The sequence below is a fragment of the Athene noctua genome, chromosome Z (genome assembly GCF_965140245.1).
Source record: "Athene noctua chromosome Z, bAthNoc1.hap1.1, whole genome shotgun sequence".
In the NCBI taxonomy this organism is placed as follows: Eukaryota; Metazoa; Chordata; class Aves; order Strigiformes; family Strigidae; genus Athene; species Athene noctua.
The window spans coordinates 21,929,082-21,951,177 of record NC_134077.1 but is presented as its reverse complement, the minus strand read 5'-3'; the positions used below and the strand labels follow the sequence as shown (position 1 = coordinate 21,951,177).

At 36.4% G+C, this 22,096-nt stretch overlaps 1 protein-coding gene across 10 annotated transcripts in view; it reads left to right on the top strand.

Moving 5' to 3' along the window:
- PDE4D (phosphodiesterase 4D) overlaps positions 1-22,096 on the top strand; it is a 633,293-nt gene that overhangs the window by 467,403 nt on the left and 143,794 nt on the right. The window contains exon 1 of one of the 10 annotated variants that reach the window (XM_074932342.1): positions 3,721-3,785. The exons of the other annotated variants lie outside the window; for them this stretch is intronic. Within the exon in view, the coding sequence (XP_074788443.1) occupies positions 3,721-3,785 (65 nt within the window). Of the gene's footprint in view, positions 1-3,720; positions 3,786-22,096 lie in introns of those variants that run through there. 10 annotated transcript variants of the gene reach the window in all.

The window sequence follows — 22,096 nt, the reverse complement described above, 5'->3', positions numbered from 1 at the left end:
TACTGATTTTATTATTAGTGTGTTTAGCAGTACTGAATAGCTCCATCTTTGAGTATTTTTGTTAATTTAAAATCTTTTTTTCCTTATTTTCATTATGCAATCAACACTTGCCTTAACTATGCTGGTATACGAACAAGAGCTCTGTTCGAAAGCCTTTATTCCTGCCACCCTAAAATGATTCCAAAAAGGAAAAGAAACACAATTTTTTTTAAGCTACAGAATACATGTACAAATCAGATGCTACAAATACCAGTTTCATGTATCAAATAAATGCTTGTATTTATGTACTATGTTTATGATACCTGCATCTATGAGGCCATGCACATCTTTTTATAAACATGAAGGGTACAATAATTAATATATCTTCTTTATAGTATTTTAAATATTTATCTGTACATCTGTACAATTTGCATCTTGGCGTTTTGGATTTAATAATATAAAATGCAGTAGCTTTCGCTCATAAAATACTGTTCTGGGAAAAAAGAATGCTTCCAATTGACTTAGAGAAATTTCCAACTTCTGATATGTAAATTTTAGCTCTTATAATGAAGTTGGATCTGATACTGTGATTTCTTAGGTCTCTGAGAATTTTCATTTATTTCTCTTGCTGATGGCATCTTACTGGCTATTTTAACAGTTAATTAATTGGTATCACAATTTTCCATTGCTATCAGAGTAGAATGGCCATTTCTCTCTTTATTCTCTAATTTCTCTTATGTTCTCTCTTAATTCCTCAATTTATGAGAAATTGAGAGTTTATATTAGTTGATCCCTGGGGCCTAAAATAAGTGCTGTGTCACCTTCTCTGAGCACAGTGGACTGGTATGCTTTTATCTTTATTTAAATCCCAGATAAAACTGCCATTGATATTAATGGTAGCACAACAGGCTTTATGTATGAATTAGGAGCTATTACTAAATGCCAAAGTTGGTCTAATAGTTTCCCTAGAAACTTCTCTAGAAAAGGTTTGTCTTTCTCATGCTATCAAATCCCTGGTTTCCCTGAAAAAATCTTTTCCCAATAATGGAGTTGAGAAATCACAACAGATTTTTGCTTTGCATGTGTCTTGCAAGATATCTATCCAGATGAAAAAATTAAGAGGTTTTTTGAGTGGTTATTTTGCTTTTTTTTAATGCCTCATTTTCCCCAAATCGTATTTTAGTGTTTTAGCTTCACCAAAGTCAATTTCTGAATTTCACATAAAACTTAACATTCCCGGAGGACTATGAGCTTTCTCTCCTGCTGGTAGATTAGTTTTTGTAGGAATCCTGCACTTCTAAGGTTGCCACCTGAGTACAGGCTCTGATTTGGCTGCTCGGAATATGCCTGCAGTACCATGGTCTTCTTGTTGATTAATATATATTTCATAATAGCACCTGGTCTGAAGTTGGCAGGCACTTGGACAGCAGGGGTTTATTTCTAAAGAGCTGATGAAGGAGACCAAAGAAGAAAGCTTGTTAGCACTAGGTGTTAATATTTACCTCAGTTGGTAATCTGCCTCTTCATCAGACTTTTTTTCTGAATCTGCGTTGAAAAGCACAACCTTAATTACATAAGTACCTGTAACTACAGTGTACTTATATTGTATAGTAATATTTAGTATATAAATATACTACAGGATATTTTTAATTATATTTCTATTAATGACAAGAGACAGCATCTTGGCTGATATAGTTTTTGAGAACAAACCATCCTGAGATAAACTGTGTGGCACAGCAGTAGTCCTTGAATATTCCATTCCAGTACGGCATTGTGAAGCTACTTAGTCAGAAGCTTTATTTTTTTTTTTTAAATTGTGTGTTTCTTCATTGATATGGGGATAATGTTGGTATTTCTCAATAATAAGTAATCACACAATGTTAAAAAAAAAACCCAAACCTAAAATAGCCAGGTATTCTGTAGCAGCCCAACATGTCTCTTTCATAATATTTTTGGTTTTCTTCATGACCTATTCTGTCTGTTTAAGGAATGAAAAAGTTTCACAACATGATGCCTGATTTATGTCCACTTTTACCGATGTGTGACCTGCACAGTGACAGAGCCAAATGTTACTAAAAGTCCCATGACCATACGACCCTTTGAGCTAAACTTACCATAGATCCTTTTTCCACTCTTTGAGGTTAACTTTTATGATTCCACAGGATTCTTACAAAAAGTTCTGCCTTAATCACTAGGTGATATTTGAAAGATAGATTCCAGAAAACATAAAGAACAGAACGCTTAGCAAGAAATCTTATTAACATTCCTTCTGCTGTTGTGGAGCACTTTATATGCAGATCACTGGCACAAGCCTCCAGGGCAGTTAGGATCTTTCCTGTCGATACACAGTGTAGTGGGTAATGCATTTTATTGTACTGTTATGAAATAAACTGCAAAGGTTCTAGAGTGCTTTACACATTTTATGCACATTCCTATATGATGATTTTTTAATATATTTTAACACATAGCCTGTTTATCATGTTTTCCTTCTATTCGCCAAGTCTATATAAATTTTATAAATACAATTTTTAATGCTTTCTTTTATTATTAACCTAGCTGCACTACCACCAACAGCAATACACTACAGCACTTGCAGAGACTGTACAAAGGATTGGCTATTATGGATGTAACCACTTGTTGAAGAGTAACTTTTCTCTTTCAATTTAAAAACAATCCTAACAGAGTTCAGAGAAAATTCAAAATTAATAATTTAAATGGTATATTCACTATCCAATTTTCTGCATTTTTTCCCTCTTTTTTCCTCTTGCCAAATATGGTTCCACTATTTCCTAAAAGGAATTAACTCTCAAAGCTTTTATGATAACTTTTTGACCAGAAATTATAAATGTAAGTTTGTTTGTAATACTTAAGCTATTAATGTATTTATTGTAACAGGGAAAGGTCTCTTTCTGCAGTACACTAGAGAGGACGTTATGTTAGAGTTCTTTAGCTGAGATACTTTGTCCTTCAGTGATTTGTAACAATAGCTGTCTGTATGTGTGTTTGACTTTTAACAGTCAACAAGGAATTTTATTTTTGCTTAACTTCAACACACCACTTCGAATGTTTTTCAGACAGAGAATACTTTCTGGTTTGTGAAGTTAGACAATAGTACTTATTCACAGTATCTAGGCAAGGGTTAAGAGAAAAAGAAGGGAAAGAATTACATTTCTAGGTAAGGCTTTTAATTAACTTGGAACACAGAATCTTTATTCCTTTCTTTACTCCACAGAGATTTAATTTATTTAGCACATCTCTAAGTGGAAAATTCCCAGCAAACTCACTAATACTACTGTAATTTACATTCATCTTTTCCTTTCGTTTATTATCCATCAGTATTGTTCATTTAAAAAAAAAAAAAGTGATTGACCTTTAAACCTGTTGTTATCAAACTGAAAGAAAGATACAGAGACTCTTTTCAGCTGCCTTCATTCCCATGTGACCTGCAGGGAGAATAGATTCAAAATAGACTAGTTCCTCCCAGGGCGATACAAGACAGAAGAGAAAAGCACTGTCATTTCCGAACAGCACAGTGCTAGAGTAAATTCAGCGTGAAAAAGGAAGCAGTTACAGCGTGTTAGAATTCCTCCTCCACAGTCTGGATTATTACAGGAGATGGATTTCAGGGGCTTTAAACACCAGAGGATTTAAAAAAATACTTCGAAATGGAGTACTTTGAGAATAAGCTTTGTAAGGACAACTGATATTTGACTGCTAGAAATACTGAAGGAATTTTTCAAAATGAGCATTGTTATGAAGCCCAGATCCCGATCTACCAGCTCCTTAAGGACTGCCGACGCAATGTGGTAACGTGTTTGGTTTGTTTCTTTCAAGCTCCCCTTCCTATTATGACACACAGACATGTCCCAAGAAAGTCACAGGGTTTAATTTTGACTTGATAGGTTTTGCATGGTTATTGAAGATGTTCAGCTCTGAGTTTCACAATTAATAGTTAAGAAATGAAATTATTTAGCTTTTTCTTGTATAATACTGTGTGTAGCATTTTTTTAATGAGAGCCCATTAGATACTTTTTTAACCCATTACATAATTTTTTCTCTATTCTGTAGTCAGGTTCAGTCCTTGCACTTACAGGTACCTTCTGAAAATCCTCAGTAGATTTATTTTAGGAACAAACTTATAATATGAAGTTTGCAGTTCTGGAGGCTGGAGGAGAAAAAGAAGCTATAGTTTGTGTGAGCTATTTTGAGATACTTACATGTAGTTTTGCTGCATAAATAGACTGACTGCTAGAGGAAGTTAGTGCCCTGGGAGGAGACAGACCTTAGAGTAGCTTGTGTGAGACTGTGCTGTGTTATGTATGCTTCATGCTTTTACCCTCCTCTCAGAGGCTCAGAAGACTAGAAGCAGTCTGTACTAGGGATCTGTGCGTATGATTTTCTTGCAGATTTTTTCAATTAGCAGTCAACAAAGTTCTGTCTTTTGATGAATTATTTTTTCCTGTGAGAACTTTATGCTTTATATAGTTTAATAGGCACTGACAGGGCAAGTTTCTATTAAGTATGTGGAATAAATTCCCTCTTCTCTTTAATGCCTCCCACAATTTTTTCCTCACTCAGTGTTTTTAGTAAAACCACCATCATTTTTAATAAACATATAATAGATTAATTGTTCGGGTCTACATTTAACTGGTATAAAATTATGTATTTTTAAATATAGCCTTTGTTTAGAAATAAATGACTGATGTGTTACTGTGGGGTAGTCAGTAACTAAATACATTTCTTTGAGAGGAAATATAGAAAGTTAATTAAACATTAGCTTATTAAAAACTTTGTTTCAAATAGTTTTGTTTCTGAGTTAAAGCTATGTCAGTACTACCATTAAAGCAGTAATTTTTTCCAGTTATCCTCTACTACAAACATTTTGTAGTAAAAGAAAATGAAATAACTACACTACTCAAGCTAAAGAGTTGTCCTAGTTGTTCTCAGAAACTGCTAAGCAAGAGTTTTGCTGAAAAAAATGCAGTAAGTAGTGGCTCTATATCTTTATTAAAATGTAATAAAGGAATACTGTGTCAGTGACCTATATATTGCTAAAGCATTACACTTTGCAGGGTGTCTCCAAGGTAGTGAGCTAAAACATACATACCTTAATTATTCTGCACAACTGTGCAAATAAATTAATTTCATTCTGCCTTTCAGTTACTTCTTTTTTGACTGCTTCCATTGATTCTTGCAGGAAAAAAATAAATAATTCCAAAGAAAAAAATCTTCATAGCTTATAACGTGCAGCCTGATTTGACCACCAAGTATTCTGTCTAACACACCTGCCTGCTTCCCTTGTATTGCCAGTGCCTTTAGTCATAAGGTTCATCTGGTAGGTGATAATATCTGTTCTGCTAATTGTGAATTGGGAGTCCTCTGCTAACCCTGCCATTTGGAAGCACTACCTGAGCTCGGAGGTGACTCTTGGGGAGATCCTTGGAAGCTGACTAAACAAGGTACATGTTGTTCTCTGGCAGCGTGGAGTGAGGCCAGGCAAGCCCTGCCCCAACCACTGACAAGAGGGAAACTGGAATGCAGCGGGAGGAGAGAAGGGGAGGGAGCCGCTGGCTGCCCTGCACTGATCTCAGCTGATGGACGTCTCCAGGGAGGTGGCAGCTCAGACCAGCCCACCCTACCCACACTGCCCAACTGAGTAATGTTCATGGTGGGCCTGAGCAGCTCCAATTTCCAAATCACCTGCATGGCTTTGGCTAGTGTTCTTAATCACCAGGCTCAGGAGTTTGTGGTTTTTTTTTCCCTGTGGGTCAGCATCACTCCCTGCAGATCAGTGGGGCAGAAGAGCAGCGCTATAGTCTGATCACAGTATTAAACAGCACCAGAATGCTTAGGGCCAAGTAATGTGATGAAGTCAGGAGAACTGATGGATGGATGTTCAGGCCAGAAGACAGGGAGAGCAAACCATGTAATGCTCCTTTCTTTATCTATTAACATAGCAATCCTGCTGTGTATTGGAGGAGCAGAGGGGACTGGGAGGAAGGAGAAGATGAGAGAATATGAGAAGAAAGACCACAGGGGGGTCTGTGGGTCCCTGGAGCAAAGGGACTTGAGTGACAGGGTTGTACAGAAGTATGGCTATCCATCTTGCAGGGGTTTGAGAGAAATGGTCCCAGGATATCCTTACACTGCATTTTCCCATGCAAGCAAAGTTCCCATGAAGTATAGAAACCAGACTCCCAATATGGTCTCAATATATCCCAATATGAGACCAGTGATAGGATGGTATAGACTTAAAGACAAGATGGAGAAACCCCTGCTCTCAGTTCTCTGAAATAACAGACACCCTCTGTCCAAAAGATGCAATAACTTCAGGGTATGTTGTAAAAGCATGATATTCTTTTCAGTGTCAGTATTACAAAGCATCCAAAGGATGCTGGTAGTGTGCAGAGATGCACTAGCTGTTTTTGAGAAGGTGCAAGTGAGCCCAGGTTGTGCTGATGCTTGCTTTTGCAAAGCCAGCTCAGTTGGGGCTGGCTACTCCTTGACATGACAGTAGGTTCTGTAGGCAAACCTCCTCTTTCTGATGCACCTTGGAAAATTTCTCCTGACATTATAGTGACTGAAGTAAAACCAGATAGATGGTATTATGCAAAATAAGAAGGTGACTTATTTAAGGATTATGACCTGTTAATGTTAATGCTGCTCAATTCTGCCACTCATTCCTGCTCATTCCTGACTTCAGGATGTGATTGTGAAGTGTGGTTATGAATCAGAATATTTCTGGGGAATGGTCTAGAAGGGATAAATGATGCTACAGACTTTTCAGTGAGGATGATTGACTTGTCTTGTTATTCCTAAGAAATAATATAGTAAGGAAACTCACTGTAAGGTAAACTTTGGCTGAGACAAGAGTACATGCATTTAAATGAGAATATGACTCCACTTTCTTGATTATTTGCCACTGAACAGCAGTGTTCCACAGAAAATGTTGTATTTCTGTTGATTTCTATGGTAATGAAGGAAAAGTTTGAACTTACAAAAAATTTTTCAAGAACTGAATTAAAATTTTGGAAGTTTAAGTATGTAACTGATGGCAAGTCAAGCAAGCAGCAGACAGCTGAATGGCTAGAAAAGGTGCAGCTGATGGGATTTTATTTTTTGATGTTACAGATAATTAGCCCAAAGAACTGATAAGCCTCAGGATTATTGTCAGCTTTTTGCAACAATCCTTTCTGCGTGGTGTGTCTAGAGTTGATGGTTGTCTATTTACTTTGTGGGTTTGCCTTCCTCTGTCTTTATTTACTTTTTGTAACATATGCCAATGCAGTCTTTCCTGGTTTTTGGAACTTAGGGTTGGCTGATCTGCAGAGGGCATATCCCAGCTTCCCCAGTGCCCCTGAGAGCAGAAACCTTCGATGATTCAGTCTGTGGTATTCTGTAGAACAATGCATCTGTTCTTATTTAACTTCAGAAGTAGGTAATATTACTTGTTTGTAATATCATGAAGTTCAGTAGATTGGAAATTGCTGAAGGCTGTTGTCAAGTATGACTTTCTCAGTCTGTGACATATTTATACATAAGTGGAACAAAACTGATCTGTTGGATAAACTTTTCACTACTGTACCCTTAATATGTAGCTCACAATAGGGTTGCTAAGTAGAAGTTTTATTAAATGGAGAGAAGAAAATGCCTGTGGCCTAATGTCAATGAAGAGTGTTGTTTCTGGAGCAGAAGAGGTAGGACAGAAGAATGAGATGAGATCCACCTGTGCAGACCTGAGCTAGCTGCACTGGCTTCCTGGCTTAAAGGTACCACAAAAGAGAATTCTGCCGTAAGGGTGACCCAGACTTTCGGTACCCACATCTCCCAGGAGTAAGCTATGGCTACATCACACCACTTAGAGACCAGCCCTCCCAAAACAGTTTAGTTCCTTCTTTAATCGTTTGGTGCTCGCAAGCCTGTTGTCAGTATAAAGATGATGAAAATACATACTAAATGCTATTGAATAAGATGTATACCTCTAGGTTATTGGCATCAGACCTACATTTGCAGTAACTGCTGACTTTCAAACTGGAAATTGCAGTGCTGGGGAGATCAATAGCAAAACCAGGGTATTCCTTACAGGAGCTTTGTCTACAGGGCAGAGAACAGTGTGTAAATGTAACTGTGAATAATATTAACAGTATTCATACCACTTGGCTGTTGAAGAGTTAAGATTTTTAATTTCTGTACTGGATTAATCTTTTTTCCTCTCCAGGAAATTATGATCGATTGTGGGAGGCAAGTGCCTGTTGTTATTATTACCAATATTACCTGTCCTCTGTTGCCATAGCTTATAAAACTACTCTTGAATAAAAGAGTGTTGGGACCTCACAAAATTTTCAATTAAAACTTTAGTAGCTGAAGATGTTGAATACATTCCACACTGAAGTACCAAATATATGCAGAATTGGGAGATTTCTGAATGATGACAAAAGCCTGCAAGCTAGACATGACCTTTCCTGCATGAAGTCTGACTTTAATGGAATTTGTAGATTACTTCGTTTTGCAAAATACACTTTCATAAGCAGAGTGGGCCTTAAGTCATGATGACCATAGGTATTTGAGGTGGTATATGTGCTTTTATTTATTCTGTCAGTGTCAGTGCTAGTGAGGAAGCCTGTATAGTCAGCATTATGCTGTTTTTCAGAGTGATATGTTAAACAGTATGATTTTTACAAAATTAAACTGAACAAATGCTATTTTCTGTAGTGAATTAAGGGTGGAGTTTGAGGTGATCAAGCATCCTATTTTCTAGCAATATAAGACATGTCCAACTGGGCCTGACCAGTTAGGGGTCTACTTAACCTAGTATTCTGTCTTCACTTGCAGCAACAGGAGAACGTAAAAGTCTGTCCGGTTTCTGAAGTCCATTCCCATCATACTGCCCAGCATCTACTAGTGTTGTATTAGGGATGTTACAGGGTTCACCCTTGCCTGATCCCTTTAGAGTCCATCTAAGGACCTGTAGCCTGTAGATTTGTCTAATCTCTTTGTTTAATTTGTTGATACTATATTCCCCACCAGCCTTCTGACAACCTTTCTGACTACATAGGAAAACACTTTATTTACTGTGCTTTAAAGTGGTGTTTTACTGGTTTCAACAAGTGTCCTTTAGTTCTGTGATTCTGGCATTTGGTAAAAGATTCTGCAACTTCATGGTTTTGTAAAGTTTGTTCATACCCTCTTCAGTCTTTTCCTGTTGATACTGCAGAACTGTAGCCGCCTTAGATTGTCCTAAAAAGGCTGCTGACCCATGCCTTGATCATTTTAGCTGCAGTTCATTGTATTTCCTCAAACACCACTGAGTCTTTGGAATATAGAGACCAGACAGCACACATTACTCATTAACATACAAAGGTTTTTATACAGTGGTAAATTTAGTTTTGACTGCCATTTCAAGTTGAGTCAGTGATATTAGAGAATTTTTTTTACTGTTTTTTCTTGCCAGTACAATCTTTTGGCATGATCTAATCTCTGCATTTTTTTTAGAAGTATTAGACTTGCCAACATAAAATCCAGTTACTTTAATATGAATGTGATAAGAACTGCTGTCTTAAAATAATAGATGTTTTTTTTAAACAAACAGAAAATCCCATGCCAAACAGAACAAATGGCAGTTTGACTCGAGGAAAGAAAGGGCACTTCCTCAGAGACAGTCTCTTTCAGTTACATCCAGAAAAACATACACAATATTCTTTCCCACCACACGCAAGCACACAGTGTAGGTCTCTGCCACTCACTTCAGCGTATAAACAGTCCACTCGCTATTTTCCAGAAGATATAATCTTGTCTTTACAGCACAGTTTGCTCTCACAAATTCTCCCTGTGCACATCTGTAGATAATCAGGTTGTGGACAAAGCTCTGTTCAAATGCAGCTGGTCAATGAGGCCAGTGGAGACCAGGCACTTCAGTGTCTATCTCTAGCATAACATAAGAGAGAGGACAACAAGCTTCATGTGGATCTCACTTGACAGCTCAGCCTGAATGACCAAAAGGTCATTTACAGCTGGTTCAACTGAGGATAGGAGATAGCCCAAATCTGGATCAATGTTGAGATGCCTTGATAGAAGATGTCTCCCTTTTACTGCCTTTCATTACACCATGGCTGAACTAGTAGGTTGCATTTTTTTTCCAATATGAGGGTTACTTGTCTGCCAACACAATTTCCTGAGAAGCACAGTTACAGTGTAAGGCATAACAGACAGGATTCAACTCACCTAAAGATAGATGTCTGCCATACCTAAACTAGTAACCTCATGCTCTCAGTGGAGAGAAATACTTGCTTTCAGGGTATGACTTACTTGACATATTTTAGATATCTGCCTCGGGAGGAGATATACTCTTGAGGTCACTGATTTTACCAACAAACGCTCCACTGAATATAAATAATACATATAAATGGAATCTAGCTTGTATATGGCACCTGCAGTGTGCACATTTAACCAGATGAATTCTTTCTAATGCAACTAACTTAGTTTATGCTGAATACATACTTTTATATTTAGTAGTTGTAGCATTATTTTATAAGGGGAGTATTCTTATAAAACAAGGGAAGTCCAGTACAGAATATAATGTTTTGAAACACAGCAGCAATAATAAACCAAATACTTAGGCTGAATGTAATATTGAAAGAACCATGTGCTCAAAGTGAGGCCAGTTCACATCTATGAAGTCACTAAACAGTGATGTCATAATTCTAATGGCAGCACAAATTACTCAACCTGATTACTGTGATTCCCATCAGATTTCAGCTATGGTGTGTTTTAATTCAGACTAATATGCACTAGAACTAATATGTTTCTTAAACCACATTACAAAACATGTAAGTAGATATCTGCACCCCTTTGCTGACATTGGTGATAACTGTGAAGATGTGTGCATGCATGACTTAAATAGATGCAACACATGGCTATAGTACAATATGTTCTTTTAAATATTTTTTCATTCATTGGAAATTGTGAAACATTTTCAAACATGTTAGGTATAAAAAGAACAGTGTGCACCTTTAGAAGCTAAATGGTAGAAACTGATTTTGTTCATATGACTTCAGTTTTGAGGATTCAGGAAGCACAGACTTCATTACTTAAATTTGTTTCTTCTCCATTTCTTGCTAGTTTTATAACTGCACCTGATGGTGCTATTTAACACTCAAAATCTCAAGCACTAAGTCAAAAATACTTTTCTTTACAGATATTTAAGAAATACTTTTAGTCTTCTGTGAAGGTGTTAAAAAAAAAAGAAGATTGCTTCAGAATTATGAATGTCTCTTTTTTTGTCAGCGATCTCCAGTTCAGCACAGATCAATTGAAAAATTTTGTTTCATTAGTTTCATTATACTTTAATAATTTAAAATTACTATTCAAATCAACTGTTTGAATAACAAAATCATGTCAGACTAGAAAAAGGGGGTTTATTTTGATGAAAAAAAAATTAAATTTAAATATTTCTGAAATTTATCCTCTTATATAATTACACATGGGAATTTCTTTAAAATGTTGATAACTAAACAATATAAATTCACCAAAACCAAAACTTTTCACACAAAAAAAATTAAAAGAAGTTTTGGTGAATTTATATTGTTTAGTTATCAACATTTTAAAGAAATTCCCATGTGTAATTATATAAGACCCTTCAAACAAATAGCTCTGTAACATGTACCCATAAGATGTTTCAAGGAAAGAAGGACATAAGTGCTAGATACGTACAGTGCAAGACATCACATGGCAAAGACTTGCACATTGGTGGCAGCCGTTCTGCCCTGGGAACTGATGCTGTACTGCAGCCAGTTAGCCTTCCACCACGGTGACATGGCTACACTGCTTTCTGAACCCCAGTGACTAATTCCTCATGGTGTTATACTACATCTCATAGCTGCTGCCAGCATCCACCTACACAAACATCAGGGCAAATTCCAGAAAGCACTTTTAGGAAGTTTTTTCCAAGAGAAACAACAGCCAATCGCTACAAAAGCTTCTTGGTTGCTGCTGCCCTGAAGCATCTCCTACACAGGATCAGTTACATAAGATCATCTTCCTTCTTAGAGCTTTATATTCATAATCATCTTTATTGTCTCAGAAATTTCCATATTTAGTGATTTGAAGCTTGTAAGCAGTGCCGTCATTTAACGTGTGATGTTTCCTTGATTTAGCCAACATTTATTTTCTTCTTGTCATGCCTCTATACATTTGCCATATTATCTGGGTTTCAAATCTGTAGCTAGTTTACTTTTACTTCCCTCCTTTTTCCTTTTGCACTTTTTCTGTCCTCCTTATTTGCATTTAAATCTTCCTCTTCAACAGAGTTTGGAATAGCCTCCTTCATTTGATTGTCATTAAAATTTGCCTTTGCGAGACTGCAACAAAACAGTTATTTTCATAATGTTAACTTCTGCTTCATGAAAAAAAATCACTTGGTTTCAGTTTTTGCCTTTAAATTTCCAGATATAAAATAGGTATTTATATGCCTAGAACTGACTAATTGTATAATTGCTCAGTTATTGCAGCTTTCATCCTTCCTTGTTCAACCTCTCCTGCACTGTTTGACACCCTTATTGCTGTATCACAAATCCAGTTGTGTTCTAAACAGCTTAATCCTCTTAGCTTATTTATACTTTACACACATGATGCCTGTAAACTTGGACAAGTGTGCTTTTGTGGACATGTCTGTATCTATTTAAAATTTATTGTGTATGTTATATACTATAACTTGCAGTTTCTTCATTCATATTGCTGTATTTTCCAAGTGTGTCCAGTGTGCTAAGAATTTGATTTATCTGTCACAAGTTATGTTTCTTCATATTTAATGTGAAAAGCCACAGTGTGTACTCTTTGTGGCCAGATGATGCACAACACACCTCTGTAAGTGACACCCTTTATCTTAACAGTGTTTAGTCTTGCTGTTATCGTCTCATGCCATCCTAAGGTGCCTCTGAATTAAATTGTGTGTGTAAATACTAGTTGCTTTTACCCATAATAACTTTTGTTCCAGTTTTTTCATTCATAAAAATATATCTGCTTCCATTATTTTCCACTTGACATAGTTCTAGTAATTTTTAAATAAACCCAACTGTTACAGTCATGTAAATTTCTGAGCTCTCATGTTTGAAAATAAAAGATTTAATGATGACAGAAAAGGTTGTAAGTTTGAATTCAAAGTTTCAAAAATAAAGCGTGAGAAAAAAGATCTGTTACCTGTTTTTAAAATCTCGCCATTTTAAAGACAATCCCATCACCCGTGCTTGTATAGTTGACAGAGGAAATGGTTTAGATCTAGAGGGCCAACCAGAAAATCAGGAGTGACATCCACTAACACAGACAGGTGCTCCCAGTTTTCCTCCGAGCTCTCTCCCCAGGGACTGCTGGGGAGCCTGGCCTCCACATTCACACATCTGTGCAAATCTGTGCTGTAAATCTTCTCTGCATGATCTATAAACAAACATTTTTTCAAGTTTTGCCAAGTGATGCTGGCAACTTCTTAGAAAACAAAAAACATCTTTTTGTTTTGTGTATTTATTTCCTATTCTTGTTTCATGTGTGTATTTGTTTTTCATGCTTTGCATAAAGATAGTATGATAGCGCCTTTATCTGCTGGGTTTGCAGTGTACATAGGAAAAAGGAAATACAAAGGAAGGACGTCTCATAGAGTGAAATGCCATTTCACAAATGCTACATAGATCTAATCCGATTCCTCTGTACTGGTTTTCATCATTTTCTGTCTGTTAAGTCTGAAACTGCATAAAAAAATTCCCAGCAGGTGTAGCCCCATTTTGTAGCCAGAAATATGGTGAAGTAAAGATGAACATTTAAGTTAGCAGGCCTTCACTTGCAGTATGAGTGTAAGACCACTATTTAAGCTAATTCTGACAAACTCAGTAGTGGTAAAATGGAACATGTTTACTTTATGACAAATGAAAATTTACAGCAAATGAAAATGTCAAGTTGCAAAACAAGTGACATCAGTACATCTTCTGGTAGATGTTCTGGTTATACTCATCAGCAGACATTATTCAGAGTTAGAGGCCATATTAGTCCCTTGTTGCTGTTCATGCATACTTTTTGTCTACTGGAAAGAAACACACACAGACTTACCCTAAGAAGGTCAGTAATGGAAATGGAAAAAAAGCACCATACATTCTTTCAGACTGGAAATGTAACTAAGGCCGTGAAGGGATCCCTTGCTGGTGCTGGAGAACCAAGTCCTCTTTTCCACCCATTTCCACTGTAACGCAAGTTTTCTTCTAAGCACATCTTGTGATGTGAAAGCAGTGAAGAATGTACAATGGACTGCTTCACTTGAGCATGCTTCTGTAAAGTACAGCTTGAAAGCAGTTTGTAGCCAGGCTGAAAGGCACATTTAGGGAGATGTTGCTAATGCTTCCAAATGAGTTTCAGGTTTTCTTCATGTCTCCTTCAATTCTACATTACTTTAGTACAAAACAGTACTAAATTCTGAAGTTGAAATATCCCATAATCATATAACAACTTCATTTCCTACTATTCTTATTATCTCTTACCAATCGTTCAACCACCTGGATGTCGAACCATTCATGAAATACAGGCTGCTTTCAACTAGATTCTGCTCAGGCCATTCCTGGCATCTTGTTTACTTGGGAGAAAATCTTCTGTTCATTTAAATGGAATAAAATCTATACCATAAATTTAACATATGCTTATTTACAGCAGCAGACAATGGGTTTGGATGGCTTTTCCTTCCTGGCTCATATTCTGGCTCTTGTTCCTTTCTTCTCTAAATTTATTTGGATTTATTTACTCTTTAATACCCACTGCTTCACAACTTACTTTCTCAGAGATTCTGAAAAAGTCAAACCAGACCTAATTGTGTTCTTTTTACAAAACAGGGCTGAAAAGAAGAATTGGGTGTGTGTCAGGAACTATTGTGATTTGTTTCTCTCCAGACCGGAAAAGAATCATGTTTTCCTGACTTCTGCCTTTATCCTACAATACAAACCTCTGTATGAATCAGATAATGAGATAGTAGATGTGTGCCTTTTCTGTGACAAGGAAAAACCATTCTGCTTAAGTCACTCTGGCTGTTCTTTGGTTTCCATCTGGCACAGTGAGCATTTTAGCTGTTCCATCCACAAAGTATTCAGTACCATAGATCCACTTTTACATCACTTTTTCTTGTGCTTTAGCAAACAGACTTCTAAAATTTGAAATTTAACATTTTCCTCCTCAGCAGCTCATGATACACCAAAACGTGTAAGTATCCCATAAAACAAAGTTTCAGTATTACTGCTCATTGTTCAGTGCCCGTTTTGATAAATACTAACTCCGGAAGACAGTCAGTGTTAAAAGAACTGACTAGATTGTTACCTTCTCCTCCTCTTTATTATGTTTTAGTCCTCAAGTAGTTATCTGCCTTAAGTTGCTAACAGTTCAAAAAGTACTGATAAGCCTCACAGCGGCAAGAAATCAGTGATTTAGAACCCAAGGACAGTAAACGTTTTTACCCGGCTATTACCACTGTTACCTGTTATCACAGGAAAACCCTGTGATATTAATCTTTCATTTGTACACAGAGGAAATCTGACAAGAATCAAGGAGTAACAGAGGAAAAAAAAAAGTACAACATTTAAGTGGAAAAATGCACAGCACAGGAGATCTTTTAAATGTTAGGATATTTCTGAAAGCCATAGTAAGAGAATACATGGATCAAAGCCAATGGGACCCCTGATTCAAACCTTGCTCATAATCAGTGGTAGGCACTACAATTGCATAATTAATTACTTTTTTAAAAGTTCAGCCTATTCTGCATCAGTTCTCAATCAAACTGTTCAGATGCCCTTCATTTAATGAGCACTGGCTGGCTCAGTGGTATTGAAGCTGTGCCCTTTCTAGCCTAGTTTGCAGAAGTTTATTTTCTGATTTATTCTCTTGGAAACACTGGCCAAGCCAATGTCTGGTTCAGTCTTTATTTTAATGCCACTCTTGTCCCGTGATAGCCACCTTGGTTCTCTGTGCTCTGAATTCCATACTATTAAGCCAAGACCCATGCTTGCCTAGGTTTCAGTATTACAGAAATGACTGTTTATATTCAATGCCATGTAGGGTCCAGGACATTTGAGAGAACATATGAAGTGATTTAGTCAATAGAGGCACAGGCACTGTTTTTAGGCTTGCTAAGAATATGATTAGTGACTTAGTTGCTGACATATGTTTTCCATTCTTTAAGGGCCAGAGATTTGAGCTGGAAAAATGTTAGGAACCATTCTTTGAAACCCCAGTGGTTGTGGAAGCCTTCATAAAAACTTAGCATTTGTGGCAACTCAAATACCACAACCATCTATTAAAAGGATTTTATCTCTTATGTTCCTCTTGGTACCAGCCAGTTTATCACTGATGTGCTTGCTGTTATGCACAAGCACAAATAGCCCTTCCAAATGAATCTGACTTTCAGCTCTAGAGGTCTACATTTCCATTAAGTCCTTACTCATATTTATCAGCAGTGCCATCATTTGTCTGTGATTCACAGATAGTGATTACATTTGCATTTTTGGCAAACAGGGCATTCACAGCTGTGAAGCAATATTTTTTCTTCTTGGAATTTCCATTCTTGGAAAAGGCTGGAAATGAATAACTAGGAAATTACATTTTGTAAAGCCATCACAGCTTTTCATCTTGTCCAAACACCTTTTCCACCTCAGAAATGCATTCCCTCTGTGTCAGGAAGATGATCTTATGTCTTTGTTACTGATATTGTGTATTTGAATCTTTATCTCATTTATTTCAACAGTAAAATATAACTTTGTACTGATGCTATCAGTATCATTACATAGTTTTAGATGGGTGGGAAGCATGCGTTTTTCAGTTTCTAGTAGCTCTTCAGAACATTTTGCTTAATCACCTAAAATTGATTGATTTCCTAACCTGTAGTTATTTTCTTATTGGTTATTGAAGTAGAAGTCCTGTATAATTCCTTGTAATTTAAAGAGAAACACTGTAACTTTTCTATCACTAAGATAGACCAGCTGCTCTCTCTGCCTTTGCCAATTTTTCTGTTTCAGATACTGATCATGGTAATTGGGCTTTTGCCTGAAAATAAGATTTTATTTTAATTTTAATATTCATTTGCAATTAGAAATCCAAAATGGCAAAACAAAGAAAAAATTACTTTCCAGTAACTTTCCAGTTACTTTCAAAGCTCCTTGCCAGAGACTACTGAAATACAGTAGTAATAAAATTATAATATTAATTAAAAATCCACTGCAGCTGTTTTAACTGGAGAAGAAAATCTAAGAGCTACCAGCTCTTGATATGTACTTTTGCTCGTGACCACATCCCTTTACTTCAATCTTTCATGAAAAGTATTAGTAAGTAAAATTTTGTTTGCTAGAGATATTTATGTGATAAGAAGGATGAGTTTACAGGATAAGGATCCTTTGTTGTATTTCTTCCTCTTTCTCTACACACATGTCCAGTACATTCCACCTTTGCCTGCTACTCTTCCTCTCCAAGTGTGTGAATATTCTCCATCATGTTACAGATTTTATCATAATAATCCTAATGAACAAAAATTTTGAGAGCAGCCTTCTGAAACTCTTTGACATTGCTGTACTCTCTGTGCCACTCAGGATCAGCATCTGGTTTCAGAGTTACCTCCTAGTTCTTTTGATGTTAAATTAGTCTCAACATTTATTCATTGAACAAAAGAAAAGGCCCCATTTCCTGAAATTTAGCTTTTCAGGGTCAGCTCTTGTGCAATATTCTTTATTGCAGCTGCCTGGAAAATAAATTAAATCCAACTTTCCATAAAAGATGGAACACAGAGACAATCACAAACATTACTGTGTAACATAATAGTTCATGAAGACTAAAAAAATGTACAGATATTCCCGTTATTGGTTATTTCACTTTCTCAGGTGTCAGGGAATTGTATTAATTGAATATTGAAAGTATAAGCAGAGACTTACCCTCCTTTTTCTCTACTTTAAATACTCATTGAGGATTTTGTTTTGTTTTAATCAAATGCTTCATTTCTCAAGCATCCTTGTAGAAATCTCTGAAATTGTAAAAACCCTTGAATATTCTGAAAATTCATGCTTAGTATTTCTAAGTTGCACTTTTATTTTGACACAAGTTTCATTAGCAAAAACTGTATTGGTATTTCACTTGCACTTCTTCATTCGTGCATTAGAGAGGGCAGATAAAAACGAGTTTCTGACTTTATTGCCTTAAATTTTAATACTCAAAGAACAATTACAAAGAAGAAAATAGTATACATGCCTGCTTAATTGGCTATCCTTTTTAACAGCAAGTCTTTCTCATGGATGGGTAGGTTCTCATCTTTGGGCAAATTGCAACAGCTGGAGAGGGTAAAAAAAGAATAGTACAGGAAAATATGTACTGTCGAGGCTTCCTTAAGGCACAATTACCAGATTCCCAGGAGGAGATGCTTGCCCACGTGCTGTCCTGGCAGGGCTGTATAGTAAGGTATGCCAAGCACATATTTGGCCACTGCCAGGTTTTTCTCCTTTAGACCTCAGTAATGTTTCATGTGCTTTTTATTACTCTCCTTTAAATATTTTTTTTTTAAAGTCTATAGTCTTTTTTTTTTGTCATTCTGGGGAAAAAAAAAAAAAAATATCTCATTCTGCCTGAGAGGAGAATTCATAATGATTTTTTGTGTCCTGTAGAAGTACAGCATAGACAGAAAATAAAAGCCACATTTTTTAAAAAAATCTAACCAACTTCTCATCTGACGTGGAAAAGATTTTCTTTCCTTTTCTCTTTTTCAAACTTTTTAAAATCAGATTTCTTATAATAAATTTTTGGTTAAAGGTTTTTTTCTCTGTTTTGTTTGGTTTGTCTTTTTTTTTTTTTTCCGTCTGATTTGTTGGGTTGGTTTTTTTGGGTTTTTTTTGCCATTATTCGCTCCATTTCCTTCTAGATGTGACAGAAATACCAGATCTAATGTCTTGTTCCACTCCATTTTTAATGATGTGAAGATCTTGAAAAGTAAATGTACCAAAACAAGTAAATAATAAGAAAGCCTCTATTTTAATCTGTTCTTCTTATTCCTTTATGTTTCCTATGAGGGAAAACAGTAAAATTTCTAAATTTCTCTTTTTCCCACCCATATCCACTTCTGATAGGTTCTCAAAAGCAGTATTTCTGATATTTCTACTGCTTTTAATACTACTTCCAGTAATACTAATTTTAGCTTTTAGAATTTTTTTTTTTTTTTTTTAATGACCAGAGTTCTTAGCACTTTACAAAGTATCCATTATGCAGGTAGGGAAATGGAAACACACAACTGGATAAAATTATTCACTCAGGATGACTCATCCAGTGAAAGAAAAGGTTTTTCTATCCTCTTATCCTACTTCATTTCTGCAAAAGAAAAGAATGAAACAAAGAATTTCCTGATAACTTACATAGTAAAATAGCAGTGTCCCTCCCTCAGCTGCCTGGGGGGCCCCATAACTGCTTAAGGTTTCTCCTTGAGAGCCAAAGACTTTGACTGTGAGTCCTGCTCAGGCATGGCAGGCTAGACATGGTGATGGATGGTGCATCTACAATGATGCCAGCTGGGGAGGTCACATAACCACACAGCCACATGTGTGATCAGTTTAGCACAGCTTTGGACATGTAGGTGAAGTTTTACTGAAAAGAACTGCTTGAAAATTAATTTTTGTTTGAGGGAATTGTTGATTCTCCTGGAAACACTTCACAGGATGAAATAACCACATGTCAGGAGAAAAGAACTGGAGACAAAGCTTATTCCAAAAGCAACAATGTTACAGTGTCATTTTTTCAGCTGTAGGGACCAGTGCTAGGTGCCGGCATTCCTCTTTCTCAGTCTCTTGTATTGCACATTTTGTAATGCTTCCAGAGTGTTAGAATCACCTCCTTGGCGCCAGCAATTATGGCATGTCCTGTCCCAATTTTAGAAATTACAGTGGCATCAAGAAAATAGACCTTGGAATCAAGTTGCAAACATCTTTTTTTTTGCATAAAGTAGATAAATCATACACAATTTTTCCTGAAAATGGGAGATTATTTAACTCAAAAGATGCCCTAATGCATTTGATTTATTTTGTGTTTATTCTATATGTAAACAGATGGCATTATAATAGTCTTACCCTAAGAAACTGCAGTTCAGTTGTTATGATTTGACCAAACTTTGTAATGCCTTTTGTAGGTTAAGTATGTAATCCTTTGGTGTTAGACTGAGGGAAGGCTTGCAGAAAGGATGAGGAAAGGCAGCACGTTTTGCCTGATGATAGACGTCAGCAGAGGAGCGCATCCAGCAGTGAGGATGGTTGATGGAGGAGCACAGCAGTAAGCAGTTGGTCTACTCCCCTCCCAAACTCTTAATGCGAACTGGAGCACAAAGTTCATTCTCTAGAATTGGCTTGCACTTAAAGATAACTGTAACTGATGAGAAAAGCCTGAGCTATCCTTGAATGTATTGATAGTTCTGTTGATACATATTTCTGTGTGGGGCAGGCTGAGTTGTAAATTTTAGTAAAACACTTTGATATTGCTTTGTGAGGGGAATGTTTGATTTTGTTTTGCAATACACAGTGATTTTTAACAGCTTTGGCTTGTCAGATCACTATGTATTTTTTTCAGTTCCTGTTTCAACCCACTGCATCAAATCTGCTTCCAAGTTTGTTTAATGCTGGAAAAAATGCTTTGTTACGAGTAAAGAGTGTAAACTGATATTTCTGTTACCGCATTCCTCCACAGAGAAAGACTCATTTCTTTGGTGACGCATGCTTAGCTTAGCTCTGTGTGTGGTATTTGAAGACTGTAGCAGCTAGTGTTCTGTTCTTTCTTGTTTCTAGCTAATTTGTGCATAGTTCTTGAGAACTTACAGACTTCTGGTCGTTTAGTTATTTTACCAGATGAGAGTTGCATAATATGTGTAGTAATTTTACACCTCATAATGTATTACTATATTTTGTTAATGCTTAAATCAGTGTATTTATAGCTTTACAGCTTTTGCTTTATAGCTTTCGCTTTCGTAATCCAACATTCATGTGTTCTATAGGGATCTTACAGTTACTAACAGAAGCTTTGCTGGCAGTATAGGAGCACAAAGGATTTTAGTGAGAACACGCTTAAGTTATAATAGTAATTAATCACAAGACTGTGAATGAGATGTTCCAGTGATCTTGAAGTCTGCAGAAGTTGAGGTTAATCAAGTATGCATTATAACAAAACCAGAACATGCACTCCTTCATCTGTATACTAACCATTAGAAAGCAAATCTCCAAAACTGCTTTTGATGTCTGAAGTTTCTGATGATCCCAGAATTGTCTAGGTTGGAAAAGACCTCGAAGATCATCCAGTCCAACCATTAACCTAACACTGACAGTTCCCAACTACACCAGATCCCTAAACACTATAATCTAAGTGCTATGATCTACCAGTATTGGCTGTTAATAGTGTTACAGTATGTTGAAAAAGAAAATTGGAGAAAAACAACGGTAAATGTAAGAGTTTAGAGAGATTAGGCCACCCGTCCAACATGTGCACAAATGTATACACAATAACCTCATATCCATGTTATTATGATTGAAAACTCAAGCACAAAAGAAGGAAATGCCAACATTATGATTGACTTAGGAAGCTTGGTTTAGTCCTGTGCATAAATAATTTGCTAAAGCCTTTACCTGTATGAATCCTTACTGCTTCTACTTCAGTGAGCGCTCAGAATGCAACTTAATTCATGAGGTATTTGGTATTCTGTTATGTTTCTTGCTGCTCTCATAATATGGCCATGTGCTTTATTGACAACCTGCTGTTCAGACCTATTGGAAAAGCAGTTATAGTGCTAACATTAGCTTTTCTATGGTGTTCATCGCTTTGATACCTTACTACTTCTCAGAGATGATTAAATTAATTTTCATGTCACCCATGTGATATGAGGAAGTATTATCAACTTTGTTTAACATAAGGAGAATTAAAACAGAGATTAAAGTGAAAGTATTCCCTAAATTGAATATCAAAAATTAGACTTAATTTTCTTGATCTACTTATCATAGAATGATTCATATAGAGAGAAGACGGTTATCATGAAAGGCTGAGAAAATGCTGAAGGGCTGGCATATATATACTGGGGAAATATCACTTCTACTTGCTT